The sequence below is a fragment of the Solea senegalensis genome, linkage group LG7 (assembly GCF_019176455.1).
Source record: "Solea senegalensis isolate Sse05_10M linkage group LG7, IFAPA_SoseM_1, whole genome shotgun sequence".
NCBI classification, from domain to species: Eukaryota; Metazoa; Chordata; class Actinopteri; order Pleuronectiformes; family Soleidae; genus Solea; species Solea senegalensis.
The window spans coordinates 21,960,550-21,973,950 of NC_058027.1; the positions used below are offsets into that span (position 1 = coordinate 21,960,550).

Here is a 13,401-nt window from a genome sequence, read left to right on the forward strand (position 1 = left end):
AATCATTACCAAAGTAAAGTTAGAAAGATATTCACAGATTCGAACTTCTGCAATCAACGCTTAAACGAAACATTGTTGAAACACATGCAAGACATATTTATATAAAATGATGTTGTATAAAAGCATATTCCCCAGGACCCACAGGGGGTCGTGGGGGGTGCTGTGCCAATCTCAGCTGACATAGGGCGATAGGCGGAGTACACCCTGGTGCACCCAGTTTGCCAGTGCAACATATAATTGTATGTATTTTTATGTTTGTTTGATTTATATCATACAAACCCGTACATAGCACAATTCTAAAAACACAATAATATATACACCCTACTCAAAAAGAAAATAACAATACACAAGAAAAAAAATACCATTCCATAATCTTCCCAAAAATGTACAAACGCAAGGATCAAGGACAGAATATGTATATATTATTATGGTATAGTTTTGGTCACATGTTCATTTTAGTGCACAAACTAAAATAAGATTACAGTAGAATGTGACTGAAAATAAAATATAGACAAAAGATATTAGCTGCAATAAAAACCCATGGCACCCCATACGTTGCGTCACCCGAACAATTTACGATGACCACGTATAGGTCAGATGTCTTTATCACAGAACCACATTACTGAGTGACCGACGTGCAGTTCTTGCACATGACATTTCTGTGAGAGATAGAGTGAGTAGTAGCGCCATCGTGTGGTCAAAACAGTAAAAATTTGATTTACAGTGTAATGCGGAATGTCAGTATAATAATATGATTAATATAATGCAGTCATTTAAAAATATAAGAGAATGCCCTCATATTTAATAACCCACATTTAAACATAGTATTCTGTAATTTGGTATTGGTATTTGTGCTTCTATCTTTCTCTATTTTTTATTTGAATTTTTAATAAATGTATTATTTATTTATTTTAAAAAACTTTATTTAATTGTGTGACCTGTCTAGGGTTTACACTGCATTTATCCCTGTGTCAGGTGGGATTGGCACCAGTGCCCCCCTGAGACCCTCATGTGGAGGATAAAGTGGTAGAAGAAGAGTAAGCGAGTGATTTTTAATTTATTAATTACATTTTTAGAGTTTAGAGTCTGCACCGCCCTACGGAAGAGGATTAAGGCCAAAACAGTCAGAGACACTTCTGAGATCAAATTTAGACATTTTTTCCCCTCAGAATTCTAACTTTTTTCATTCATTCATCCATCTTCTAGAAAGTTTACATATTTACAACTGTACCTATTAATATTGTATTAAACAAATGTGTTTCTTTATTTCTAATTTATTCTGGTGCCGGCTAAATTCATACCAAGGGTACCAAATGTGTTAAGGCAGAAAAAAGCCTCTGTTTATGTTCATAAATCAAAGGATTCAAACAATGTGCATGCAATGAGCAATTGGTTATGTGGGTTAGGTTGAAAACACAAGCTATGTAAACTAAAGCACTATTGTGCCGTGGGTTCGTTTTTCCAGGTTCGTTTTTGTTTCTGATACCTTAGTAAACAATACCATCATATTTGTATAAATTGGCTACTGCAGGCTACTATACCTGGTCTGAAGGTTGTTTGTACATTAGAAGTACTGCTTCAGACAGTACCGTTTACCAACTGTAGGGGGAACCCAGAGAGCAATCCTACATTGTGTTACTTTAATGTCTCCTCCATTCATCAGAAACCATTGTTTGCACAGACAAAGAATGGAATTAATAGGCGGGCACAAACCAGTCAGGTTACTTGTTTTATATTGTACATACGTCATCATACTGTAAAATCACACATAATCGTACATCATACATTATACAGCAGCAACACCCAAAACCTGCTTTCAAAAAAAATAAAAGTAAATAAAAAATAAAGTTTTATAAGCAAAAAAATCAACAAAAATATCCCCTTAAATGATAAAAAAAAAATGAAGCATGAACATTTATCCTGTACCCTGTATGAAAAACGATGTGAATCAGAGGATGTCTGACAAATGCCAAGTGTCATTCACACAGCCTTTACGCAGACTTCTGCCTATCTCTGGGTTGTAATTTGACCTGACGGCCTGTGACTATATGGCTTAGAGTTGCTACTCATTGATGTGTTTATTTGTCTCTATGTCTGAGTAATAATTTCACCTGAAGATGCAGTGACTTAGATTCCTCTGCAGTATTTAATATCTAGCACATATTTTTAAAGAGCGTCTGTCAGATCAGCCGGGGACATGCAGCCATGCCACCGTCTTTCCTTCATACATGTGTTTTGCACACATTGCTGTATTAATGCTCAAAACTTGGCAAAGGTTGGTATTTGACCTTTGACACTTTGGCTTTGTAGATGACCACGCCACAGACCATGCCCACAGCTGCAAGAAGACATCCAGCGATGAACACCAGGTTCAAATTCAAGTTCCAGGTCCCTGGAGAAAAGAGAAAAACTATTTGAATCAAGCGTTGTCTACAGTGTTTGACCAGACGAGTGAGCAGGTGTTTTCCGTCTTTCATACCTGTGGCTTCGCGGCTCTCTGCTGACCTCCGGAGGCGCAGGGGCCCCTGGGAAACAAAGTGGTTCGCGCTCTGGATGATTGCATCTCTCTTTCGGCGTTTGGACTGTGGGGCAATGCACCCCTGTGAGCACCTTGTGCTGGGGTTTCCTGCTTCACACATCATGAGTGAACAGCTGATGTACACCTAAACACAGAAAGACACGCTGTCATTACTTCAGAGCATGTACAGCGACATCAAGGTTGAGTGTGCTTTTATATGAATTATATGAATCATTTCCCCCCAAATTTTCCTCTTTTCAAATCCATATTCAGAACGATTTGCTTACCTGATCGTGCAGTCCGATAAATTTGAAGGCCTCTATGCTGAACTGGAATTCTTTGTCATCACTGCTGGGATGGATTACAACAGTTGGGTCCACTTTGCACCTAATCCAATCAGAAAAACAAAGTATTTTTCTCACTTCTGCACACGATGTCACCGCTGGGGCTATTTTACATAGTATAACTAAGTGACCTGTCACTGTTTTCATACCCGTTTTCAATGATGGAGTAGGTTTGGCTGTAGTTTGGGTTGTCATATGGTGAAGCTTTGCAGGACTCCACAAACAGCTCTGTGTTGTTGACAGACGAGGTGGCCTCGATCTGCATGTAAATCCTGCTCCCTAAGTCGTACTCCAGTGGGTATGAATTTGGATCGATCATGGTCTGGAATTGATTGTCAGGGTAGAACTCAAACTGATAGGTGAATGTGCCAAAGCCCTTGTCCCACACTGTGACATTATTCCTGTGTGCTAAGAAGCCCAGAGTCACATTTCCTCGTTTTGGGTATTGGCAGTAGAACTGCACTTCCAGCAGATGCTTCCTGGTGATCAGGTCTCTGCTGTCATCAAATGGGGTGATTTCATTCTTGAAATAGAGGTTGTCATTGTCTTCCTGCAAAGTAAAATATTCTGTGTTGAATCCAGATGCAGTAAATGAGAAATGAGAAGCAGCAGCAGTAACTGACAGTGTGGGATGAAACAAAAGCGAGCGTCTCTTTACCTCAATCTGAGTACCGCAAGCATTGAGGGGGAAGACACCGATGACGTGAGTGCTGTTGGAGTGTGTCTGGAGGCTGCAGACCGTGTTTGTGGGATCACTGAGCCGCAGATGATCCTGGTGGAGTCGAGGGAACGAGGCTTTCTCAACCATCACTGTCATTGTGGTCTCGGTGCAGATCACGTGAGATTTAACTGCAATGACACACACAATAATTTACAGTGCTTTTTAAAACATTTTTCTTTTACAAAACTTGATTTAGAGCTTTGAAGTATGTAATGTTTCAATACTGATTTTTTATTTTTATTTTTATTTTCACTTTTTTAAGGCAAATGATTATATCACTCACGACACCGTATTGAGAATCAAAATGAGAATAAAAAAATGAAATGAGTTATCATGACATAAAGCCAATGACCTTAGACTAAACTAGACAAATGGCAGACCCATATGTGCTAAAAGAGAGAAAAAAACAGATCTGAATTGATCAGAATTGAATTGAGAATTGAATCGACAATTGAATCAAGAATTGAATCGAGAATCAACTTGGAGACTTGGAAAATCGTGACACCCCTAAATCTGTTTTGAATGAATGTTCAATTTTATATTGATACGTGTCGCATGTTCGTTCATTCATTCTACAGCTTATCTTGTTGCATCGCGGAGCTAAACTCAATCCCAGCTGACATACTCCAAAACGCTGTGAAAATGTCATAATAGAGATGCGGGGAAAAGGTTGGAGCTCCCGTTGGACTGGCTGTAGCCCTGCAGCCTTCCTTCCTCCATTACAGTTACTTTTGTCATAAATGTTTACAATCACATATCTGTCTGTCTGTCTCTGTCCATCCCTCTGACTCACCTTGTGTAGTGCTGACGCCGACCAGAACACACCTCATCTCAGACTGGAAGATACGAGACCTGAAAATCATTTGAAAAGGATCATTTTTCAACATGAATGTGAATTATCCTGGGGTTCTCACTCTGACTCAGTTGTTCAGAAATGCAGTGCATTGCAAAACAAACACAGAGGGTGATACAGTGTTATTTATTTAAACTGGAAAACTGTAGTTGGAATATTTTTGAGACAAAATTCCTTGGGGTTGTGATGGATGGTTAGTTAACGTTGTAAAGAATTAAAAATTATGAGATAATAATAGATGATTCATGATTTTAGGTTTACATAACTTTTTTGATTCACTGATACTGCTGTGATCATCTTACTGTGGATATTTAAATAAATTAAATTACATTTAAGATTATGCTTAATTCAATTGCCTCACCACAGAACAGAGCAAAATGTATCATTAATAAGGCTAGTTATTATTATAATACAATTGCTAATGCTAATAATATTTAGAAATAAACCTTACATGAGTTTTGTTGTTTGCTCAGGTCCTTGAACCAGCGTCCACTCAGAATGAGCTTTGATCCAAAAATGCTTTTTAAGTTTTTAAGTTAAGTTAAAAGGATGCATTTCTGTTTCTGATTTGGAGTTACACTATGGATCTGCACAAATGTGATAATGAACATACTGTGCAAATATAAATGGCTACTGTTCTACCAAAAGAGTAATGTGCTGTGGTCTGAGCGGTGGTCCCAGCAGAGCTGAACCACATGTAAATAGTGAAATGATGGATTCTCAAAAAGAAATTAAAACCAAGACTCACCCGAACACTGCATCAACTGCAAAGCAGATTGGGTAATGATCTCCCAAGTCGCTTTGGAGAGGCGTCCATTTAATGACAAACTCATTTTGCGCGTTGTTGTGTTTGTTGATGTTCATCGGCCCACTCACGAAGATATTTTGTATGCTGTGTTGAAGCAAAAATGGAAGGTGACAAAGTTGTCTAACTATGCTGAGATGATTCATCGTCACTGACCATGTTGGTTCTCACTAACCTTCCATATCTGACTTGTGCTTTGACTCTGATCTCCACTTCCTTGTTGACCTCTGCTTGGACACGTGCCCCATTTGCAGGTGTTGGGTTCACAAACTTTGGCAAGTAGACTCCCTCCTCACATGAAGGAGCAGCATAATCCACTGCAAAACAAAATTTAATTCCAAACAGATATGAATAGTCGCCTACCAGAGGTGTGGACTCAAGTCAAACAACATTTACACATTTATATCAATGTCACAAAAACCTGGTCTAAGGACAAAGGTGCAGTGTTTTCACGTTTATTTATACAGTACACTTATTCAATGATGTCCGGCTGCAGCCTGTGGTTGATGCACTCGCATTGACTGGTTCACAAAGCCCATACACTCTGCTTGTTATGCAAACAGGGACTCACTCTGCAAGTAGCAATACACCAGATACAGCTGACCCTGATTTTAAAAGGAATGACGAGCACTGATCTGATTCTGGCTTGAATATTTTCATGCCCAAAACACAAACATAATTATAAGTGACTTTTGCCTTGCACATCAATTTTATCGTACCTCAAATCTTATCTTATCTTTAGTGTCATTAAATGTGGGTCGGCTCATTAAGAAAATTGTTGTGTATTAAGTCTTACCAATTACAGAAAATTGCAGAGGAAGTTTACTTAGAGACACAGGGGAGGCCATGGTTGTGGTGTATCCTGGGGTGGTTGTGGGTACAGGGGTGGTGGTGGTTGTAGCAGCTGTGGTGGTTGTAGCAGGTGTGGTGGTGGTTGTAGCACGTGTGGTGGTTGACGTGTCCCACAACCACCACCACAATGCGGTGGTTGGAGCATGTGTGGTGGTGGTTGGAGCAGCTGTGGTGGTTAGCAGGTAGCAGCTGTGGTGGTTGTAGCAGGTGTGGTGGTAGCAGCTGTGGTGGTTGTAACAGCTGTGGTGGTTGTTGTAGCAGCTGTGGTTGTAGCATATGTGGTGTTGGTAGCTGCTCTCTTTCTCCTCCTCAAACTCAGTGGAGGTACGGTGATTGTATGTCCACCAGTGTAGATCAGAGTGATGTGGCGTTGAGGGTGATCTTCCAGCTCTAGCTCAAATCCAAAAGCGGTGCTACTCGGAGTGGTACTGTTGTAGTACAACTTGCAAGAGTTCTAATAATGAGAATATTTATTAGATGAGAGAAGTAAAGAATCAAACCTTAATCGTGGAATAAATAACTGACCTGGTCTAAGTGGAAACCCTGAGGTTGGTTATTTCTGGAATATTGGCATCGAACTCTGTCGCCATCAGGATCAAAGGCCATGATGTTGTATGTTCGTGGACAGTTGTGAGGAACTCTTCAACAGACACATTAGCATGGGTTAATTAGAGGCTTTATAAATATAATTTTTACAAAGATGATCAAATATTTCTCTCTCACTGTCATACATACGTATATATATATATCTATATCTATATATATAGGTATAGATATATATATAAGCACACAGATACATACATATTAAATTGGTCTTATTGTATGAGATTACATTACATTACATGTCATTTAGCAGACGCTTTTATCCAAAGCGACTTACAATAAGTGCATTTAAACATTTGGGTACAAATAAGAGCTAGAAGTAAGTAAGAGCTTCAAGTAAGCCAAACTGTATTTATGAGATGTTTAAAAGGTTACCGGAGGTGAGGTAGAATGGCAGTGTCTGGTGATCTGTTTGGTTGCCTGGTGTCAGATCTCGTCCCCAAATTCATGTACGTCATGAGATTCCAGCTAAAAACGCTATTGCGTGTCTGGACCCAACAACAGCCATGTGTACTGGTTTGAGTGGAAACAGCACAATTATGGTGATTTGCACCGCAACACATTTAAATGTCTGAAATGCAACAGTTTCAAAGGCTGATGAATAAATAAATAAAATACTCTCTATTACATTTTTTCTCCCAGAAAAATAAATTGCTGGCATTATTACAGGGTAATCATAATTTAAGATTTTAAAAGGAGTCCTCACCTTCTTGAGAGGGGTCTGTCACTCGTGACATTCATTGTACTGAGTGTTTCAGTTTCACACCACTGGCTGCTACGGTCAATTGTACCTGTCGCTGTGATGGTGGCGCAGGAGGAGCCTCTACAGTACGGGTAGTAGTACCTGCCACACCCTCCTCTGAATGTTGATCTGCTGCGAATGTCCACCTGAGAAGAAAAGATGTCATCAGCATCTTAGAAAATGTTCATTCCAGAACAGTGGTATTATACCCAGTCACAGAGGGGCCCAAAATGAAAAACTGGGTCCAAGTCGGAGGCACTTGTCCTCACACTTAGTGAAGTAATATTAACAAGTTCAGAACAAAAAAAGCTTATGGATTAAATAAAAAGCAAAATTTAAGGCTGCGTTAAGATAGGTCAGTGAATGTTTATAAAACATTTCTACTTACGCCCCTAAACTTTGGAACACACGCTCATGATATATTTTTAAAAGAAGACTTAAAACTTAACTTTTTACCATTTTCATTCCACCCTGAATTGTGTTTTAGTGTTGAATTTGCTTTTTAAATTTGATTTTCCTTTTTATTGTGAAGCACTGAGCTGCAGTCCTTGTATGAAAGATGCAACACAAATAAGGTTTATTATTATGATTATTATTGTTATTATTATTATTATTATTATTATTATTATCATCATCATTATTATTATTATTAGGGTCTCAATTTGAAAAGTGAAGCCACCAGGGGGTGACTCCATTAGCCACAAATTTACGTAAATTGTACACTTCCTAAGACTATTCTTAAGTTTGTGTCACTCCCTCCCCTAGCACTTTTCTAGTGATGACCACTCAAAGCTGCTTTACACTAGTTTTGTCATTCACCCATTCACACTTTCATAGAGCGCATCTTTTCTATCACTCATCTTTCCGACACAGCCATCAGGAGTATTGTGGGGTTAAGTGTCTTGCCCAAGGACACATCGGCGGGATAAGCATCTCATATAAACCATTATTATTTATAAAAAATACAAAATATAATAATATAACACCAAATCTCTCACCCTGAATGATCCATCAGGGTTTCTTCCTTTGTAGGTGTAGGTCTCCGATCCCCCATAGTGATGTGAAGCTGCAGCCAGTGAGACCAAGAGCAGCTGAAGCAGAAGCACCGTAGTGGAAGCCATGATTTCCAAGTCTCCTCTGTCCCTGGATTCTCGACTGAGCCAACTTATATATGCTGGACCAGCTGGAGATATTAGTGCTTATCGTGCCAACTTCAATGGTATGTGGACTACGTCTCAGCTGCAAAACCAGTTCATAGAAAGGAAACAAGACACTGAACACAGGGAAATGTCTTTGTTCAGTAACCAGCTCAGCTGTATAATCCATTGTGTCAAAATAAAATCTGACTGACAAAATCGAAACCTTCAACCAGTTCCACCTACATTTATTTATGATAACAATCACTTTAATATGTGTTGTCACATGACTGCACATTTTGATCCAATATGTTCTAACCACCTATTGAATCAGTCCAGTGGTATAAATAACAATAAAATAACACTCTTAAGATACTCTCATAAGAATAACAATGATTTTATTGCCCGAGGAATGTCATGTTTTCATGCATGACATTTCCTTGTTCATGCTAACTGGATGCGTGCTGGAGGGAATTTACCAGTTGGAGCAGTCTTACACTTTACTTGCATTCAAATTGTGGTTTCATTCATTATATACAAAACAACCAAGTTTGTTCAGGCAGAAAAAGAGTGATTCAGTATTGTTATTTGCACAATGCTCCACCTTAGTTTTTGTCTTTTAATATTTTAATTTCAGGGATTTGCAGTTTCACATAACAAAGCTGGGCTTAACAGGCTCGTCTGAGGTTCACTGACCAAAATCGACAAGGAAGCAAGAGCACAGAGCACAGTCACCGTAATGTAATACATGGACTTTATACAAGTACCATTTACAACCAAAAATTTTTTTTTTTTATGCAACAATGTGACAGCTACAGAACAGTGGAAGAAACAACAAAGTCTTTAGATCTAGATTTAAATAGACTGAGAGTTAGAGCAGTGCAATTATAAGCAGATGTGTACCATTGTTGCCTCAAAGGAAATGGGAATTGTTCCAAAGGTCCTCAGTTACTGGAAACCACAATCATCACAACTTGTTTGACCTGATCGACAAGCGATGGCCCAACCTTACTTTACTGCTTGGACCATATGACCTCTAATTCGTGTGTGAGCAAATGGTTGTAGTCAAGGTTAGGGATAAGGGATATAAACGTTTGTATTGACTTGTTCTCAATATCTCACTTTCTACTCAGTTTCAAATCCGGGACCAAACCACAGACACTTGAATTAGCTCTACTTTTCACTTTTTACTTAAATTAAATTAAATTCAGTCTATTTCAGAGGTGGGAAGGGGTTGGTATTTAGCTTTGGACCTCCTCGATCTGTAGATCCCTACTGTGTAAACCAGGAGGGAGCCAACAATGAAGACCATGTTTGCCACCTCTGAAAAAGCCAAAGTGAGTTTGCACCCAGATTCAGGCCCAGGCCAGATGCTGGAGAAGAAAAGATTATAATATAAAAACAATACATCGTATCTTGTCAAGTGCACTCAATGAACTATAATCTCAAAATCACTTTGGCTTTGAGACGTTTTAACCAGGTGCAAGGGAAATTGAGCGACTGCTCGTCTGAGCCACAGCTTCTCTTTTGCTGCGAGGGCTGCCCGACCTGATGCATCCCTGAGAGCTCCTAGTCCCAGGGATGCACACAGGATGAAGTTTAAACTGTGTATTATTGTGTGTGTGTGTGTGTGTGCAAGAGAGAGAGAGCAGAAGGTTGTACAAATGGCGTGCTTTAAAGTCTGCTGCAAAAAATGTGATCCTACATATAGTAATACAAAATTAGAGGACAATTTCTCCACCCCTTTTGTGCTTTCACCCATATTAATATGATTCAATCCGATTTTAAACATTAGGAGTACTTTTTGCTCAGGTGTGTTTTTATAGATTGCCTAGGTTGTGCCTCTGTATATACTGTACATTTTAAGATAGTGATGGAAAAAAAACAGCGCTTTTTACTGTATTGCCGAACATTCTCTTCACAACCCGATTGTAACAATGAATGAATGCATTAATTAGTCACAAAAATGAAATCTGGCATTGGTTCTGTGTTTGAACAGTGGAGGCAACTGAAAGCCCAGAAAGGGCTGCACAGGTAGGTTCACTTTATGTCTTTGTAATCTTTTGAGAGTATTTGTTGTTGTTATTTGAACAAGTATCCAAAAGAAGTTAGCGTCACTGAAATAAACAGGCAATATGTAACATGTCATGCTCTGTGTGATAGGCTGGCTACCTGTCCTGGATACCTGCCCAGGACCTAACCAAAGCAAGCAGTTTAGACACTGGATGGTTGTTTTTTTTCCCGCCTCCGCTGCTCTGCATATCTTTTCAAATACACTTAAAAAGGGAATTTTACATAACTTTAAAAAATGACTTCAGTTAGTAACACAACACGCATCGATGTTTATGACGACAGTTTCAAAGTGTATGAAGCCAATTTCATATCACTAGTTTTTCCAATCATTTATTACAGTGAACCAAATGAAAATAACAAGACATGCAATAAAATGCATGTTTAAATGCAAGATTGCTTCAAACACTCACAGTCAGCACACAAAGAAAATTTGTCATTGGTCCGTGACAATAACACGTGAGACTGTTCCATGCCAGGAACAGCGTGTACATCAACACTTTGCTTTTGTTTTTAATTGTTTGTTGTTTAGTTTGCATTTCTGCAGCTGTCACACCCAATGGAATGATTGGTCGCAGGCATAGGCACAGTCTTCCAGTAAGTCTGATCATTTTTTACAAAGGTTTCTTGTTGTATGTTTCCAGTAATACCTCCTATAAATAACCTTGAAAACAATTTAATCTTAGACTACGGTGAAAATTAGCATACAGGATAAACCATAGTTGCAGGTTGTAGCAGCGCACACACGGTCATCCTGAGGTGACAGGTTCACTGGCCTTGGTTTGAAAGCTTGATTTGAAAACGGCAGCATAAGTTAGATCTTGTATGCATGTTTTCAGTAAAACGTGGTTCTTTGCACAGTGTTCAAAGCACGAGCCAGGTTTTGATACTAAGCTGTAAGTCATGGTATAATCGGCGTTAAAAATTAAGGTTAGTCTTGAACACGTTTGAAATGGTCACACCTGCTGCAAAATTCATGTGTCATAACCTTTATATGCTGATTGTTTTGGTAACTGACTGAATGGAATGTTGTATTTGTTTTTGAAACTATTTCTGAGTATATGTCCTAAGAACAATTCTGGACATGTTTTTCGGAACCTCTTGCCAGCTCCCTATATTAATAAATATGAAAATGTACAAGCGATTCGGCACGGAGGCGCAACAGGAAAATGTTGTTGTTCCAGTAGGTAAGCTCCTGTACATACTCCTGTATATGTATTGGACCGACTGTTATGAAAATGAGAAAACATAAACATAAATAATTTAGAATTCTTTCAAGGACTTGTTTAAAACTAAAAATGTTTTGGCAAATAATGAACTGAAATGACCTTTTTATACCCAAATTTGAGCTGGCTGTGTTACATCTTAAACACAACAAGGAGGACTCAAATGTTCAACTCTAAAGTAGGGTAAAAAAAATAATAATGGAATTTATTCCATTATTATTAACAAAAAACGCTCTCAAGGAGAATCAAAATTTATACTCAAAACATAACTTTTTACGTGACATGAGCGGTTCTTTGACAACAGGACTGTGAAGCAAGACTTACAAAAACGAACTGACAAGAGACAAGGGAAACAAGGACTATTTATTCATGAGGTAGAAGAACACAGGTGAAACCAATGAGGGGCGGGTTTGGCAATCTCAAGGGAGGGAAAAATCACACAAAGGGAGGAAGTCAGGATCTGAAAGGATGAGTACAAAATAAAACAGGAAGTGCATAACAAGACTGGACATGAGTGACTTTAACTAAACCTAAAGAGGCACAAAGGACCAACATGAACTTATCAAGACAAAACGTGAAACACTAAACATGATTATACTGCAACATTAACATATTTGAGGAGACATAACAGGCTCACTGGGCTTTGTCTCTGAGAAGTCAGAAATTAATCAAGCACATCATTCACCAACTAAAGCATTTTTTTCTGTTCAGGAATGCAAGTAAATAACTATAAATTGACATCTTAATCAGGAAATAATAATGTGCTTCACCAGTTTTTCTGTTCTTAGATCTGTCCACTATCAGAGCTTCATCATCTAAAACACAATTGTGACTCACAGATGAATAAATGAGTATTTTATATAATTGCTCTTATTCTTCATGCAATCATTCAAGACTAATCAGAATTAAAATAACATTGAACCACATGTAATCGCCGTAATATTTTAATGCAGGTTGATAAAAAAAGATTATGAAAAACGTGTAAAGCACATTTATTTCTGCTCAAATTAACAGCTGACTGGATGGATTGAGCAGCAGGATTTACATATCCTGTTGACTGGACTAACGACAAAGAATAAATCGCCATTGGTAAATTGTGCGCCATTGCTTTCGTGCAACTGACTTGAGGCTAAGTTCAGCCAGGATAAGGCCCCTGATCATTGAGGACGCATATAGATAGGTTGTGGTCAAGGTCGGGGATAAAGCTTTAGATAGGCTACCCAAATGAATCGAAGTTCATAAAGTCTGTATTGCCTTGTTCTCAATATCTCACATACAAAGGTGTTTTCAAATTAATTATTCATTTATTCATTATTTTTAGTGTGTTTCACTGTGTTTTTAGGGCTTGTTTTTAGGTCATGGGGAAAAAAGTTTTACTTTGACAATCACAGACTCTGGTGCAGGGAGTAAGTAGTTAAGACAGTGATGCATTGGCTTTGCATTAGCTTGTGGATTCTCTATTATAGACCTCACGTGTGGCCCCATGTGTAAAAATAAAATGGGATGTAAAATAGTCAGAAAAGACAGGAAC

At 38.5% G+C, this 13,401-nt stretch overlaps 2 protein-coding genes across 2 annotated transcripts; both read right to left on the reverse strand.

Moving 5' to 3' along the window:
• Positions 1 to 1,716: 1,716 nt before the first annotated feature.
• Positions 1,717 to 6,183, reverse strand: LOC122772558 (ZP domain-containing protein-like). The gene is made up of 9 exons (XM_044030728.1): positions 6,038 to 6,183; positions 5,417 to 5,558; positions 5,185 to 5,328; positions 4,377 to 4,435; positions 3,521 to 3,711; positions 3,012 to 3,412; positions 2,806 to 2,905; positions 2,480 to 2,663; positions 1,717 to 2,392 (listed from the first exon to the last, which is right to left on the reverse strand). Exons 1-9 carry the CDS (start codon positions 6,087 to 6,089, stop codon positions 2,253 to 2,255), a joined length of 1,413 nt encoding a protein of 470 aa, XP_043886663.1. The 5' UTR covers positions 6,090 to 6,183; the 3' UTR covers positions 1,717 to 2,252.
• Positions 6,175 to 8,599, reverse strand: LOC122772566. The gene is made up of 5 exons (XM_044030735.1): positions 8,437 to 8,599; positions 7,403 to 7,584; positions 7,072 to 7,209; positions 6,619 to 6,733; positions 6,175 to 6,547 (listed from the first exon to the last, which is right to left on the reverse strand). Exons 1-5 carry the CDS (start codon positions 8,557 to 8,559, stop codon positions 6,269 to 6,271), a joined length of 837 nt encoding a protein of 278 aa, XP_043886670.1. The 5' UTR covers positions 8,560 to 8,599; the 3' UTR covers positions 6,175 to 6,268.
• Positions 8,600 to 13,401: the final 4,802 nt, after the last annotated feature.

Excerpts from the sequence above, each read along its gene's own strand:
- LOC122772558 (XM_044030728.1), bottom strand. The coding sequence starts at position 6,089 with ATGGCCTCCCCTGTGTCTCTAAGTAAACTTCCTCTGCAATTTTCTGTA. Across the intron at positions 2,664-2,805 it reads TTATCGGACTGCACGATCAG|GTGTACATCAGCTGTTCACT; the intron begins GTAAGCAAATCG and ends TTCTGTGTTTAG. Across the intron at positions 2,393-2,479 it reads AGAGAGCCGCGAAGCCACAG|GGACCTGGAACTTGAATTTG; the intron begins GTATGAAAGACG and ends TCTTTTCTCCAG.
- LOC122772566 (XM_044030735.1), bottom strand. The coding sequence starts at position 8,559 with ATGGCTTCCACTACGGTGCTTCTGCTTCAGCTGCTCTTGGTCTCACTG. Across the intron at positions 7,210-7,402 it reads GACAGACCCCTCTCAAGAAG|TACACATGGCTGTTGTTGGG; the intron begins GTGAGGACTCCT and ends CACTCAAACCAG. Across the intron at positions 6,548-6,618 it reads AGGGTTTCCACTTAGACCAG|AACTCTTGCAAGTTGTACTA; the intron begins GTCAGTTATTTA and ends TCTCATTATTAG.